This window comes from Gopherus evgoodei, chromosome 12 (assembly GCF_007399415.2).
Source record: "Gopherus evgoodei ecotype Sinaloan lineage chromosome 12, rGopEvg1_v1.p, whole genome shotgun sequence".
NCBI lineage: Eukaryota > Metazoa > Chordata > Testudines > Testudinidae > Gopherus > Gopherus evgoodei.
The window spans coordinates 14,324,958-14,338,999 of record NC_044333.1 but is presented as its reverse complement, the minus strand read 5'-3'; the positions used below and the strand labels follow the sequence as shown (position 1 = coordinate 14,338,999).

At 42.8% G+C, this 14,042-nt stretch overlaps 1 protein-coding gene across 3 annotated transcripts in view; it reads left to right on the top strand.

The window, feature by feature from the left end:
- The first annotated feature begins 361 nt into the window (after positions 1-361).
- RBL2 (RB transcriptional corepressor like 2) overlaps positions 362-14,042 on the top strand; it is a 54,126-nt gene continuing 40,445 nt past the window's right edge. Inside the window, exons 1-4 of one of the 3 annotated variants that reach the window (XM_030582233.1) lie at positions 362-729; positions 6,548-6,678; positions 10,912-11,112; positions 11,237-11,269. In XM_030582233.1, the coding sequence (XP_030438093.1) occupies positions 544-729; positions 6,548-6,678; positions 10,912-11,112; positions 11,237-11,269 (551 nt within the window). In that variant the 5' untranslated portion in view covers positions 362-543. The remainder of the gene's footprint in view (positions 730-6,547; positions 6,679-10,911; positions 11,113-11,236; positions 11,270-14,042) is intronic. The other 2 variants (XM_030582231.1, XM_030582232.1) reach the window with 2 other exon arrangements.

Here is a 14,042-nt window from a genome sequence, read left to right as displayed (position 1 = left end):
GCCCGTTAGGTGACGCGGGCGGACGTCTGGCTGTAGACCTGCCCTAAGTTTTGAGGCATGTTAAACGTCAGCGGCGTGCCACGTGGCCAGTTCGGAGCAGAGCTCCCGGGGGCGGCTGCTGGCTGTGGCTGTCGCTGGCCGGCCAGGCCCCAGGGAGGTGCTGCGGGCCGCCCTGCTGCAGCCAGCGCGTGAAGCTGCCACCCTCCCGCAGCGCAGCAAGGGGCCTAGGCCATCGCAGTGCATGCTGGGCGTGGTAGTTTTTCCTGCCTGGCTGTGGGACAGCGGTGGAGGGGGTGGGGTTTGGCACGGCTTGCTGGGATAGGTCACCTAGGCGCCGTCGCAGGCGAGTGCGTAGAGCGAAGCGTACTGCGCCTGCGTGCAAGGAGCCCGTTGATTGGTAGGTGTTCCCCGCCGGACCAATGAGGGTGCAGGGTGGGGCAGAGCTAGGCGCCGGGGTGTTTGGATTCGAACGGAACTCCTGGCCGGCGCAGGCGCAGTTTGAGGCAGGCCGACCGGTGTTGCCATCTAGTGACGGGGTAGGGGATGCCGGGCGAAGAGGAGGAGGAGGCCGAAGCGGGGGTCGCGGGCGGCGCCTCCTCCCCGCCGGCGGAGGAGTGGGGCACTCGGCAGCGCTATGAGGAGCTCTGCAGCAGCCTCAACATGGACGAGCGCGCCCGGGCCGAGGCCTGGCTCAGCTACCAGGGCATGAAGCGTAACTACACCCTGGAGGTGAGGGGGTGTCGGTAAGGGGAGGGGCGGGGGCTGCGTAGGACTAGCTGCGGGGGGGAGGGGGCGGCCCGGGAGGGCGGTTTTGGTAAGGGGAGGGGGCGGCCCGGGAGGGCGGTTTTGGTAAGGGGAGGTGCGGGGGGGAGGGGGCGGCCCGGGAGGGGGGGTTTGGTAAGGGGAGGTGCGGGGGGGGAGGGGGCGGCCCGGGAGGGCGGTTTTGGTAAGGGGAGGTGCGGGGGGGAGGGGGCGGCCCGGGAGGGGGGTTTTGGTAAGGGGAGGTGCGGGGGGGGGAGGGGGCGGCCCGGGAGGGCGGTTTTGGTAAGGGGAGGTGCGGGGGCGGTGCATAGGACTAGCTGCGGGGAGGTGTGTGTGCGGGGGTGCGCTCTCTGTGACAGGCACAGTCCGGACCAGGAACGCTGTGGGAACCGCATCTCTTATTATTGCCTCAGAGACTCTCCTCCCCAATGTCAGGAAATGGCTCAGCATTGCTGCCCTCTGTGCAGGAGTCCTAACGCCCTTCCCCCCTGCACGAAAAAAGGATGTTAATTGTTGTCTCGTGAGGGAAGGAGAGCTGGATTCCCTGACCTATGATGTATTAACCTGAGGATCTAACTTTTTCCTAATCGAGACAAAACCTGCCTGAGATAGTTGCAAACCAGGATATTTCTCTCCAGTTCGTTTAAAATTGCTGTGTCTCCATTTCTGCAACATTCCTGAGACCCAAAAATGTGTTAAACCAAGTCTAATCAAATTTCTTCTCCTGTATTAAACCTTTGTTAAAAAGTGGGAAGTTTAAGTGAAGTCTACTATTTCTAAAGCTTTGCTGCTTTTATAATATAATCAGGAATATTTGCTGGTGGTATGAAATGTTTTTATAAATTAACATAATATATTTTGTGATGCAGCATCCTCAGTCTTTCTGTTGGTTCTTTGGCTTGCTGTTTTCAGAATTCAGTAGTTCACAATGAATGTTCCCATATGGACTACAGGTCTGTCTCATCTTACGCTGGGTTACATTCTGCGGTCAGCGCGTAAAGCGAAAACCGTGTATAGTCAAAATTAGATTGATTTGAATGACGGGCAGAATCGCCTGCACTACAGGAACAGTATTTAAATTGTTTTTCTTTTTTTGTTTTTGCCAACCGCGTAAAGCTGAATTTGTGCATGTTAAATGCGCGTAAGATGCGACAGACCTGTAATGGGGTTCTACCGTAGTGTACTTACTAGTAATTTGCGCAGAGATGTTTTTCAGCTATCGTGTATTATATCCAGATAAGGTATTTTTTTGTATTGGTGTTTTACCAAATGTTGAACTAGGATTTCTTTCACATATTACACTAGTTTCTGGATTTAACAACAGAAAAAAAAATTCAGACCTCAAGGACACAGATACTAAAAGAAAGAACATTCAAAATTTAAGTAATAAAATTGATTGTTCTCCCAGCCAGTTTTAAAAGTGTGGTTTGCAAACAGTTGTCTAGCTGTAATGGAAAACAAATACAGTCAAACTTTGTAATAATGTGCCGCGCGATAACGCGAGTTCAGATATAACGCTATCATAAGTTAGCTCCCTTTTACGGCCATAATGCTGTTCGCTTTTTGCCAGAATACTGTACATTTTTATGAAATTTATAAATAAACTGCGTTCTTCCAGTCTTATAGGATAAAGAGACTTGTGGCCATTGCAGGCCCATTGCACTTATTTCTCAGGTTATACATGTGTATGGTGTTTGCCTATGAACTTGTTATTAATTTTCTATATTTAAAAAAAATATTTTACCGTTATGGTCAAGAGAAATTGTATGCCTTGGATCAACTAAAGAAGGGCAAACAACAAACTTAGCTTGCTAGAGATCTAGGAATTAGTGAGTCCACTCTGCGAGGGTGGAAAAAAAGAAGAAAAGCTCCATAGCCTACCCTGCGTTCTTGAAGAGGAAACTGGTTTACAGCGTAAAAAGGTCAAGTTTGCTAATGATGAAAGCGTAGATTCAGCCTTGTACCAATGGTTTGTCCAAGCTCGCTCAGAAGGAGTTCCCATTTCTGGCCCTATTTTGAAAGCTCAGGCAGAGAAACTTGATCGCCTTATCAATGGAAATGTATCCAAATTTAAGGCAAGTAACGGCTGGCTGGACAGATTCAAGAAAAGGCACACTATAAGCCAAGTTCTTGTGTCTGGGGAAATCCGCTCAGCTGATAAAGAGGCTGCAGATTCCTACCCAATTGAGCTTAAAAAGTTGCTGGAGGAAGGTTGCTACACAACTGATCAAGTTTACAGCTGTGACGAGACTGGTTTATGCTTTACAATGTTACACGATTGCACCCTCGCAACCAGGACTGATAGTCAGAAACGAGAAGGCTTTAAAGCAGAGGAAGGACCGAGTGACTCTCTTGTTTTGCATCAACAAGTCTGGCACCCACAAAGTCAGACCTCTGGATGATCGGAAAAGCGAGGTCTCCCAGATGTTTTCATCATGTTAATATATGAAGGCCCTTCCCTTTGAATACAGCAACAGCAAGCTCCATATTTGAAGTCTGGTTCCATAAAACTTTTTCTGCCAGCCGTTTGGGCTCATTTGTGAAAACTAAAACAGGAGGAAAAAGCTCTCCTCCTGCTGGATAATTGCCCCGCCCACCCCCCAGTGGAAAATCTTGTCAGTCGTGATGGCAAGATTAAAGTCTCTTATTTCCCAAAGAACACTATGTCAGAAATCCAGCCACTGGAGCAAGGCATCATATCTGCATTTAAGCAAAACTGTCGTTGCGAAATGATCAAGTGGATGGTAGCGGAAAACAACTCCTCTATTGACACATCACTGACATCACTCAACTTGAAAGAAGTCTGTCACCTCAGTGGGAAAGCCTGGGATGCTATCTCTGCACGTTGCATTGAATGATGCTGGATAAAGGGTCTTGGTCCAGCTTTTCTGTCCTCTACACATGTTGACGGTAACGACAATGAACCTGAATTTACAGGAGTCATTGAAGAGGACGTTACGCTTAGCCAAAGAAACTCTCAGAGAATATGAGCTCAGTCATCATGATATCCTCAACTGGTTTTAAGCAGATGACATCTGCCCCATATATGAGCACATCTCAAATGTTGCAGATGTCAGCGGGAAGAATGAAGCTGCACCACCAGATGACGACGATGATGGCACTTCAACTCCCCCGCCAAAAGTTTCCAAGGCAGTAAAGCACCTGGAAGCCAGTTTGGGGTCGCTGGAAAATCAAGACGTGGACAGCGTCAAAATCCTCCAACTCAGAAGCATTCTTGACTTTGCTAGAAGCCAACAGTCCGCAGCAAATAAGCAGACCACACTAGATCGCTTTTTTTTAAGAAGTGATGAAATTTGAAATTATGGAGTCATGCAACCAGATTGACTCTGCACTCTGCATAATGAATAGTATAGTCGATTTCACGTTTCTTTCATGTACATGTAATTAAATTACTACTTTTGTGTTTAAAACTCGCTGGAATAACCGTTCTTGTTTTTACAAGACTGAAACTGACCGTCTTGAAATGGTAAATTTTCATAACCCTGCTATAAAGCGATCCCGCATTTATCATGATCGAATTTTTTAGACCCCAATTATCACATTATAGCAGGGTTTCACAGTAATATGTGCTGTATTTCCAAAATATACACATCCAGTTTGCTTACACAGCTACTGTGATTGAATGAAAATCTGATATATGCACACACAAATATTGCTACATGAATACATACACATATCTGCAGTACCATAACCACCACAGTTTCTATGTGTGATCTAGCATAAAGTTGTGCACATACTACTTTGTGGTCAGTTTTTGGAAACTCAGCTTTTAAATTTAATCCTCCGAAGTTGAGATTCAAATTTATTTGAAAAATATTTCTACCTGATAACTTTCTTAAAAAAATAAATATGGTAGTAAAGTGTTAATATGTATATATCTTCTGAATACTGTGGGATGGCAATTAAATAGAATTTACTGTGCAAATATAACTTTTTTTATTCATATGCAAAAATATATTTAAAGTGGAATTAAGATACAACAAGCACTCAGTCAGCACCCTGTGCTGCTTGTGCCCTACCAGCATATGATGATTTAATTCCCAAACTCAAAGGATGCAGTATCAGCTTCTGTTACATACTTCTTCTAAGAAAGTTGTTTAAAAAAATAATCACCAAACCACAAAGGTTAAAAAAACAAGAAAAGCTTAGTTAATGGGATATTTTCCACATAATACAATCTTAACTCTGCCTCCTTTTGAGACCTTTTATGTATGTCCTCTTATGTGCATCAAAAGCCTGATTTATTCGGAAAGGAACAGTGAGGTGAAAGCACCAAATTTAAAATAAACTTTTTGATAATTTAGAAAATTATTACCTCAGTTCCAGATTTTGAATGTTAACTCAGTGTCAGACACACAAGGTGTGTTTTGGGTTTTTTTTGTTTTTTTTTTAATTAACCAACTTCTGTTGGTGGAAGGTAGAAGTTTTCAAACATCTCCCTGAAAAAGAAATCTCTGTAGCTTGAGAGCTTGTCTCTTTCACCAAACAAAATTTGTTCAATAAAAGATATTACCTCACCCACCTTCTCTCTGTAATATCTTGGGACTAACACAGCTACAGAGACACTGCAAACAATTCATTGTCAGTAGAAAAAGTAGCTTACAGCATAACACATTTTATTCATTGATGTCTGCTGTATGCAATTAGGATTTCCCTGTTTCGTACTTTGTCAGTCGAGGTCTTATGATTTTATTTAACTTGCTATCAAGTTTTAAATTTATTTATTTATTTATTTATTTATTTATTTATTTATTTATTTATTTATTTATTTATTTATTTATTTATTTATTTATTTATTTATTTATTTATTTATTTATTTATTTATTTATTTATTTATTTAGGTAGGTAGGTAGGTAGGTAGGTAGGTAGGTAGGTAGGTAGGTAGGTAGGTAGGTAGGTAGGTAGGTAGGTAGGTAGGTAGGTAGGTAGGTAGGTAGGTAGGTAGGTAGGTAGGTAGGTAGGTAGGTAGGTAGGTAGGTAGGTAGGTAGGTAGGTAGGTACTGGCTGTTTATCAGGAATAGATTCATATGGTCTTAATACATCTACTTTCTGCAGGCCAGGAAAATTATGGCTCTGATAGAGAGGCATCCACCAGAGTAAATATTGGCAGTTGGAACATTGAGAGTGACATGCTAGAGTTGCCAATAAGACATTCCCTGACAGGACACTAGGATATATGTGCCCACTGCTAGAAATGCCTTGAGTCTCATCTTTATGACACTTCGTTACCTTGATGAAGTAGACATATGAAACCAGACCAAGTGTATAAGTTTCTAACTGTATTGAGTGTGGGTGCAGCCAGATTGGAGAGCCCAAACTTGAAAACTTTCATTCTTAGCCTTTGAGGAAAAATGAACAAGTGTCCTTAGGAACATTTGGGTAAGAAGAATGTTCTTGCAGCCAGGAGCAGTTGCTTTCATATCCATAAGGTGATAGAACATTTAAAATAATCTTCTCTTGTTAGAAGTAAAAAAGCATGCTAAATGCCCCATGTTAAATTTGGCTTAAACATGAAATTGGTAAGTGTACGTTAATTGATTCTTTAGTAATTTTGATGTTACCTAATTTTAGCATTTTTTTAAATTTCTTAATTACGTTATAACTAGAAAGAGCTTTTGAATAATTGAGTTAAGCTTTACAATCTTTCCCTTGAAATGTACTGGATTATTTTTTTGCTTTTTTTTCTCTATATTGTATGCATAGCTGAAGTAAAAGAAACACTTGTCAGTGTATCCTTTAAATGGCATAACGTTTAATTTCATAGGGGAATGATCTACACTGGCTAGCATGTGCCTTATATGTGGCTTGCAGAAAAGCAGTCCCAACTGTGAGCAGAGGGACAGTCGAGGGAAACTATGTATCCTTAACAAGAATATTGCGCTGTTCAGAACAGAGGTAATTTCTCTTTCAAAAGTGCAACTATGTTGTTAACATGTTAAAATGTAAAAGACTGCATTTTCCCTGCAAATGTCTGGAAATGGAAAGTGAAGGGTGAAAATTATCTTTAACTCACTCTTATTTCCTGCATTTTGACACACAGTGCCTAAGAATAAAGGTCTTGCAATATAACAACACTATCATAAGTTAAAGATAGTTTGTCTTTAATAAAAACTTTCCATCATTCTGAATGAGGATGTTTAACTCAGAAGGTTAAAATCATTTTAACAGACTTTGTGGTGATTTTGTATCTAGTCACAATTCACCTGAATCATTAGCATGTTGTAACCATAGTATTTTTTTCTCTCAGGCTGGGTTTTCAACCTCAGGAATCACAAACAGGCCCATAAAAAGAAGTAGTAGTGGGGGGGGGGAGTGTTTTGGGGGGTTTATTTGGTGAAATCACATAAAAGCTGAGCTGCCTGTTTAATACGTAATATTCATATACTCGTCTTGATTTTTTCTCAAGTACTTAGTGGTAATAACCAAATGAAAGTGAGAATTTATTAAGTTGTGCTAGTCACATGAGACATTTTCTTGAAATTTACACACACTTTCTCCTTCAAACAGTGGAGAGATGTCATCTTTGAGTTCTGGTCCCTGTGTGTATTCCACGCACTCCAGGCACCTGAGACTGGAGATTTCTACCAAGTAGTGTCTGTTGTTTTGTGGCTATGCAGTTATTGTCCGTGTGCTCCAAGCTGAGGACATAAGGAGTGGGGCAGATTGATGCCTCTCCAGTTCCTTCTTACTGCTGCATGGCCTGATTCAGAATCCTCTGAGTCCAAAGCAATCTTCACATTGTTTCTTCTGAATTTGTAAATATATTTATGTGTAGTGTTTAGTATTCTTAGTGTTTTAGAGTGTTTATAGTTTAGTTAGTATAGTCTCCCCAGTCGGATCCAGGCACCTTTCTGAGCACAAGTTCCGGAGCAGAGGCCAAAATCTCTAAGCCTCAGAAACCATTGCCTCTTGCAAGAGTAAGGGGCATACTCATGGGCATAAGGACTGATCCCCCTTCCTGATCTGCCTCTAAGAGAAAGGATCTCCAATTCATTCCAGATCTTGTGAATCCGTGTGCATGGGTCTTAAGGACTTAGGTCATCTTAAATCTTCCGTCCAAGAGGGAAAGGCGCAAAGCAGGAGGGATCCATTGGTCTGGCTCCAACTTAAAGGCTGAAGGATCATCATCTGCCAGATACTGACTGGGAGCTCCATGTTGGACTCCTCATTGAGAATACTGACCCACTCCACCAGGAATCTGCTGCTGATAGTGCCTTTGGATGCCTTGGATCTGTTAGTCCTGACACCTGAGACTCCGCAAACTCTATGATGAACTGAAACATTTACCTTACCAGAAGATATTTTCACTTTGCCCTAACAACAATGTCCTTTCTTGTCTGGTCTGGTCCTCCTCTGACACATTTCATTATCAGAAGAAACCACTTTGAGAAGAGAGGATTCTCCCCTCCCCCCTGCACAAGCCAGAACATTCTTTCACTGGTAAAACAAGAGCCTACCTTCTTGTTGGCTGTGTCTGTTATTCTGGATGAGCCTTTGCTTCCTTACAGGAGGCAAGCTCAGATGGAATCTCTAAAAGGTATTGGAGCCATCCTCTTCCAATATACAACTATCCAGGGGATCAATGACAGACAGTGTCTTGGTGTCTCCCCAGCCAGTCGATCCTAGAATCAGCAGATATTCCTGCTATTTCCTGACCCTGAAGATTTTAGGGCTTTCTGTTAGTTTGCTGTGGATCCACACAGCAGCAGTTGGTGCCTTCTATTTGGTAGAAGGCCACTCCATTTTTACATACCCAACAACAATCAGATTCCTGAAATGTCTCGTTTACCACTGGTGGTAAAACCAATACCTCAGTGAGATCTCAAGCCTTATACTATCAGTACTACCAGACCACCCTTTGAACCACTGATGACGTGTTCAGTGTCCCACTTCTCTATGAAGGTCCCCTTCCTATTTGCCCTCATATCAGTCAAAAGCATAAGTGAACTAGGAGCTCTCATGGCTTATGCCATACACCATACTAGAGGTTTCCCTTCAACTTCATCCAAAATTCATCCCCAAGGTAATTTCCAAGTTTCATATGAATCAGCATATTCACTTACCAGTAGTATCCTTTTCAAAATGCTTTCTTTTTTTGCAGATAGAAAGACAATCAGGAAATCACCAAGAATATTTATTGCTATAGTAAAGTAATCATGAGGACAAGCATTATGTGCTCAGAGACTCTATGTGGCTCTCTGGCTGTATCGTTCTGTCATCAGTTGGCACATATTCCTCTCCCAGATGAAATGGGAGGCCATTCCAGTAGAGCACAAACAATCTCAAAGGCATCTCTGAGAGAAGAACCTGTGCTGGACGTTTGTAGGATGACTAACTGGAGCTCCATCCAGACCTTCACAAAATATTACACCTTAGTCTAGTCCTCTTCTGCACATAAATCTGTTGGGACGGTACTTTTATAGACATTTATACCAACTTATCCTCAAACCCTCTCCTTTTTGAAGACTGCTTAACAATTACCCATGTGTGGAATACACACAGGGCCCTGCATTCGAAAAGAAATGGAAGATCTTTACTTGTAACTGGAGGTTCTTCAAGATGTGTAATCCCTGTGTGTATTCTGTTACACACCCTCATTCCTCTCTGCTTCAAGCTTGTCTGGTTTGCAGTGAGAAGAGGGACTGATGAGTCATCGGTCTGCCCTGCCCTCATATCAGTTCAGAACACAAGGAGAATAACTGCACAGGGACGAACCTACAGATGAGGATTGCTAGAAATCTCTAGTTTCAGGTGCATGATGCACTTGTGTATCTACTTGCAGGATACAGATAGGGATCATGCATCTCAAAGAACCTTCAGTTACAGATATGTAACCTCCATTTCACCTCCACACTTCAGCTTGTAACATGCCTTACTTGATAAGATCTGTACCAAAGTTTGAAAAATCCCTTTTTACCACATGCTTAAAATCCATAAAAGCAATAAAATTATTTCCTAAAGCTATTAACTCAGCTGAGTCAGTGTTAATCAGTAACACAGTTGTGTTTTGTGGTGATCAAGCAGCCTAACATACAAATGATTATAGCAGGAAACCGTAGATATATAATAATAATTAATGTATATTGTTGGACATTTTTAAATAAAATGCAGAAAAGTTTTGGTAAAACAAGCAAAAAGAAATAGAGGAAGGTAAAGACACAGGATATACATTTAGGTGAATCCAGCTATAAAAGACAAGTGGGCGGGGGAGAGGGAAGTTAGAAGTCAAGGAAGAAAGGGCAATAAAACCATAAACAAATGAAAAATATAGTGTAGCCCAGTGGTTCACAGACTATTGGTTGGGTCTCCAAAGTGGGTTGTGGCCCCATTTTAATGAGGTCGCCAGGGCTGGTGTTAGACTTGCTTTGAGGCCTGAGACCGAAGCCTGAGCCCCACCCCGGGGGCTAAATCCCAGGCCCCACCACTCAGGGCTGAAGCTCAAGGGCTTCAGCGCCGGGTGGCAGGGTCAGGTTACAGGCCCCCCACTTGGGGCTGAAGCCCTTGGGCTTTGGGCCCCCTGCCGGGGTGCTGGGGCTTGTGCTTTGGCTTTGTCCCCCCCTGCCTGGGGCAGCAAGGTTTGTGTGGTGGGCTCAGGCTTTGTCCCCCATTCCTGGGATTGGGTAGTATTTTTTGTTGTCAGAAGGGGGTCGAGGTGTAATGAAGTTTGAGAGCCCCTGGTGTCATGTTCTGTCTTTTCCTTCTGTGGCTGTAGATTTTCCTTAGTACTGTGAAGAGTGCAGGGTTTGTTTGTTTTTTCCTGCCAAAGTAGATAAATGGTTCAGGGAAATGGAGGAAGCTTAATATGCACACTAGTCTGAGCCACTGCAACTGATGGTGCATATGTGGAAAAACGCCACTAAACTGCAGTGTAAAGTCACTGTGAGCGCCAGCGAGTAATGGTACAATGTTCTTGTTAGGTGTCTGAACTCAACCTTGTTCATGAACAAAGAACGCTCTGAGTTTTAATTGTCTTTGCCTGCTTGTAATCATGCAATGTTATCAAACTGTATACATCATTGTCAACAGTTGATGAAGTGTAAACCGTGTTGCGTTTTGTTATAAAATGTTTTTTATAATTTATTTTTCATAAAAATAAACTCCTCCTCCGCATCTTTCAAATGTTCTCAGCTTGATTGAGTTTTTTAACAAGATGAAGAAATGGGAAGACATGGCAAATCTACCCTTGCAATTCAGAGAACGTACCGAGAGACTGGAGAGGAACTTCACTGTTTCTGCTGTAATTTTTAAGAAGTATGAACCCATTTTCCAGGACATTTTCACGTATCCTCAAGATGATCAACCTCGTCAACAAAGAGGAAGAAAACAGAGGTGTGTGTTTGTTACTTTTTCTAACTGATTTTCGAGCAATTATCATAGATAATTTCTTGGTGCTTTAGTTTTGTATTTTTTAATTCACTGTATCTCCGACTAATTCCTGCAGTTTCATTAATAGGTCATTCTTCTTTCTTCTGGGCTTCTCTTTACGGTAGTAAATTTCTATTCCATTGCCTTGTTGAAAGACTAAATAGATTTTATGTGCTTGTTGTAACTCCTCTTTTTCTGATTTTGTTCTTGTCAAAATTTCATGTGCCTGGGTTTGTTAATGTTGAGCATGGCTTCCCTTGATTTCCTTTACTGGTTAACCAAGATGGAAACGTGTCCGTTCATTAGAGCTTCCATCTGTGCAGCTGATGCATTCTTCATGTCTATGGTGCACAGCCTTTTTTTCTCTTTCTAACACTTACAGTTAATTTTTTTCTCAGTTCTTATATTTAATGCATGTTTCTGTGAACACATTAGTGCCATATTTAAAACTAGGTTTATTTAAACCTTACTTATTTGGGGCTGTCCAAATACTGGTTTTGAGTTATGGAAGATCAAAAAATTGAATGTTCTGTAACATAGAGTTAAAACACTTGAAACAGAACCAGTCATTAAAATGAATTAGTTGATTATAACATGGAAGTAGAAAATTATAGTAAATCCCATATATAATTCTATAATAAGAAGAGTAAATCTTGGAAATTGTTAGCATGGATAATACCAAGAGAAGATCTAATATGATTCTGGAGATTAAACAGGAAAATCACACTCAGGAGCATCCACACAAAAAATGGTTTGGAAATCTTTTAAGATGATTCCATGTATAGGCATATGATGCCAACAGAATAAACTGATTAAGACTTCTTGACAAATTACATTTTAATAAACTACCAGAATCTGAAAAAGAACTTAATAGAGAGGGAAACAGAGGAAATGGACAAAGAAGAATTTTTAGATTAACTGGATTCCTTGTTGCTTTATTTTAAAAAGTAAATAAATAGAATTACTTAAGGGAGCATTTAACTAATTTAGTCTTTCAAAACAGAAGTACTGTCAGAAATAGAGAGGCACTAATGAGGCCTCTTGAAGTCGTACAAAGATCCCTTGTACGTGAGGCTAATAGACCTATTGTACAAACCAACTTAGGCAACTTTTAAAAAGTGTAAGGACAGGAAAACTTGGAAAACATGGACTTTATTACTTTTTGTCTAAATTTCATAGCAAAATTCTATCCTGGGGATGAGGTGTGGCACAGAACGTGTCTGTTGGGGTGGTTTATTTTCAGAGAGGCAAGGACTGGTGATGTGGAGTTTAAAATATCAGTCTTTATAAAGAAAGGGTAGTTCTGCCCTAATGTGGAAGTACTAGCATCCTTTCAAATCATTCAGTAAATCAGATATTAGGACTTTAGGTATCATTGCTGTAATCGGTTTAAGGGAAAAATAATAGAATTATTCCACCTGGATTGATCAAGATTTATGCCAGATCAAACACAACATTTGAAGACTGTTCGGTATAAAACCTGAATGGGGGAATTGGAGATACTAGACTAAAAGAACTTTTTGAGTGGAGATTTTGTTTTAACACCAAAGCATTTTTCATTTGGGATGAGTTGGCTGATTGTACTATTGTTATTATACAGCAATTTTACACATGGTATTAACTAATATGTAACCCTCAGCAGGCTTCAGACCCCTTCCTAGAAAAGGAGGGAGAGGTACCAAAAATAGTAAAATCACAATTGTCTTTTTTATACAGCAGAGTTGGTCTTACATTTGGCATTGTTATTACTGATGATAGAAGAGACCCTCTGAAAATATTTGGATTATTTCAAACACTCGATGAGGGGTTCATAATGTCTGGAAACTCAGGTCTCCAAAGACTACAGTTAGGATTGTTTGAATATGGAAAGATTTAATAAATTTACCGATATCCCTCTTTTTAGAGGTCTGGTATTAGGGAGGCAGAGTAGTTTGGCCTAATGAAAAACTGGAGAAAAGGAATGCTTTTCTCTCCCACACTTCTTGCTTAGGCTTTATAGCATAATTTCATTCTCAGCAGAAGATCCTTTGAAGACTCACAGTGGAATTGATCTCTCTCACGTGTGCAGTAGGGTTACCAACTTTCTAATTGCACAAAACCGAACACCTCTGCCCCGCCCTTTCTCTGAGGCCCTGCTCCAAACACCCTCTACCCCCCATCACTCGCTCTCCCCCACCCTCACTCACTTTCACTGGGATGGGGGCTCTGGGCTAAAGATGCAGGCTCCAGATAGGGCCAGGAATCGGGTTCAGGGTGTAGGAAGGGGCTCCGGGCTGGGGCAGGGGGTTGGGTTGCAGTGGCAGGGGTGAGGGCTTCAGCCAGGGGTACGGGTTCTGGGGTGGGCCCGGGGATGATTGATTTGGGGTACGGAGGGGTCTTTGGGCTGGGGCCAATGGGTTTGGGGTGCGGGAGGAGGTGTGTGCTCTGGCTCGGGGGTGCAGGCTCTGGTGTGGGGCAGCGGGAGGGGGCTCAGGGCAGGGAGTTGGGGTGCAGGAGGGGGCTGGGGTGGAGCGAGGTGTGGGATGCAGGCTCTGGTTGGGAGTTTTGTGTGCAGGAGGGGACTCTGGGCTAGGGGAAGGGGTTGGGGTGTGCGGTCCCAGCGGCGCTTGCCATGGCTCCCAATAAGCGGCCGCCAGGTCTCTGCGGCCCCGTAAGTGCATGGGTGGCCACTCAGTGAGGCTCCACATGTTGCCCTTACATCAGCGTGCACTGCCCCCACAGCTCCCATTGGTTGCAGTTTCCGGCCAATGGGGGGAGCTGCTTAGGCGGCACTCCGGGCACTGGCAGCACCTGGAGCCGCCCGTGCTCCTGGGGACTTCAGGGACCTGGCAGCCGCTTCTGGGAGCTGCACAGGGCTAGGGCAGGCAGGGAGCCTGCCTTAGCTCTGTCCTCCC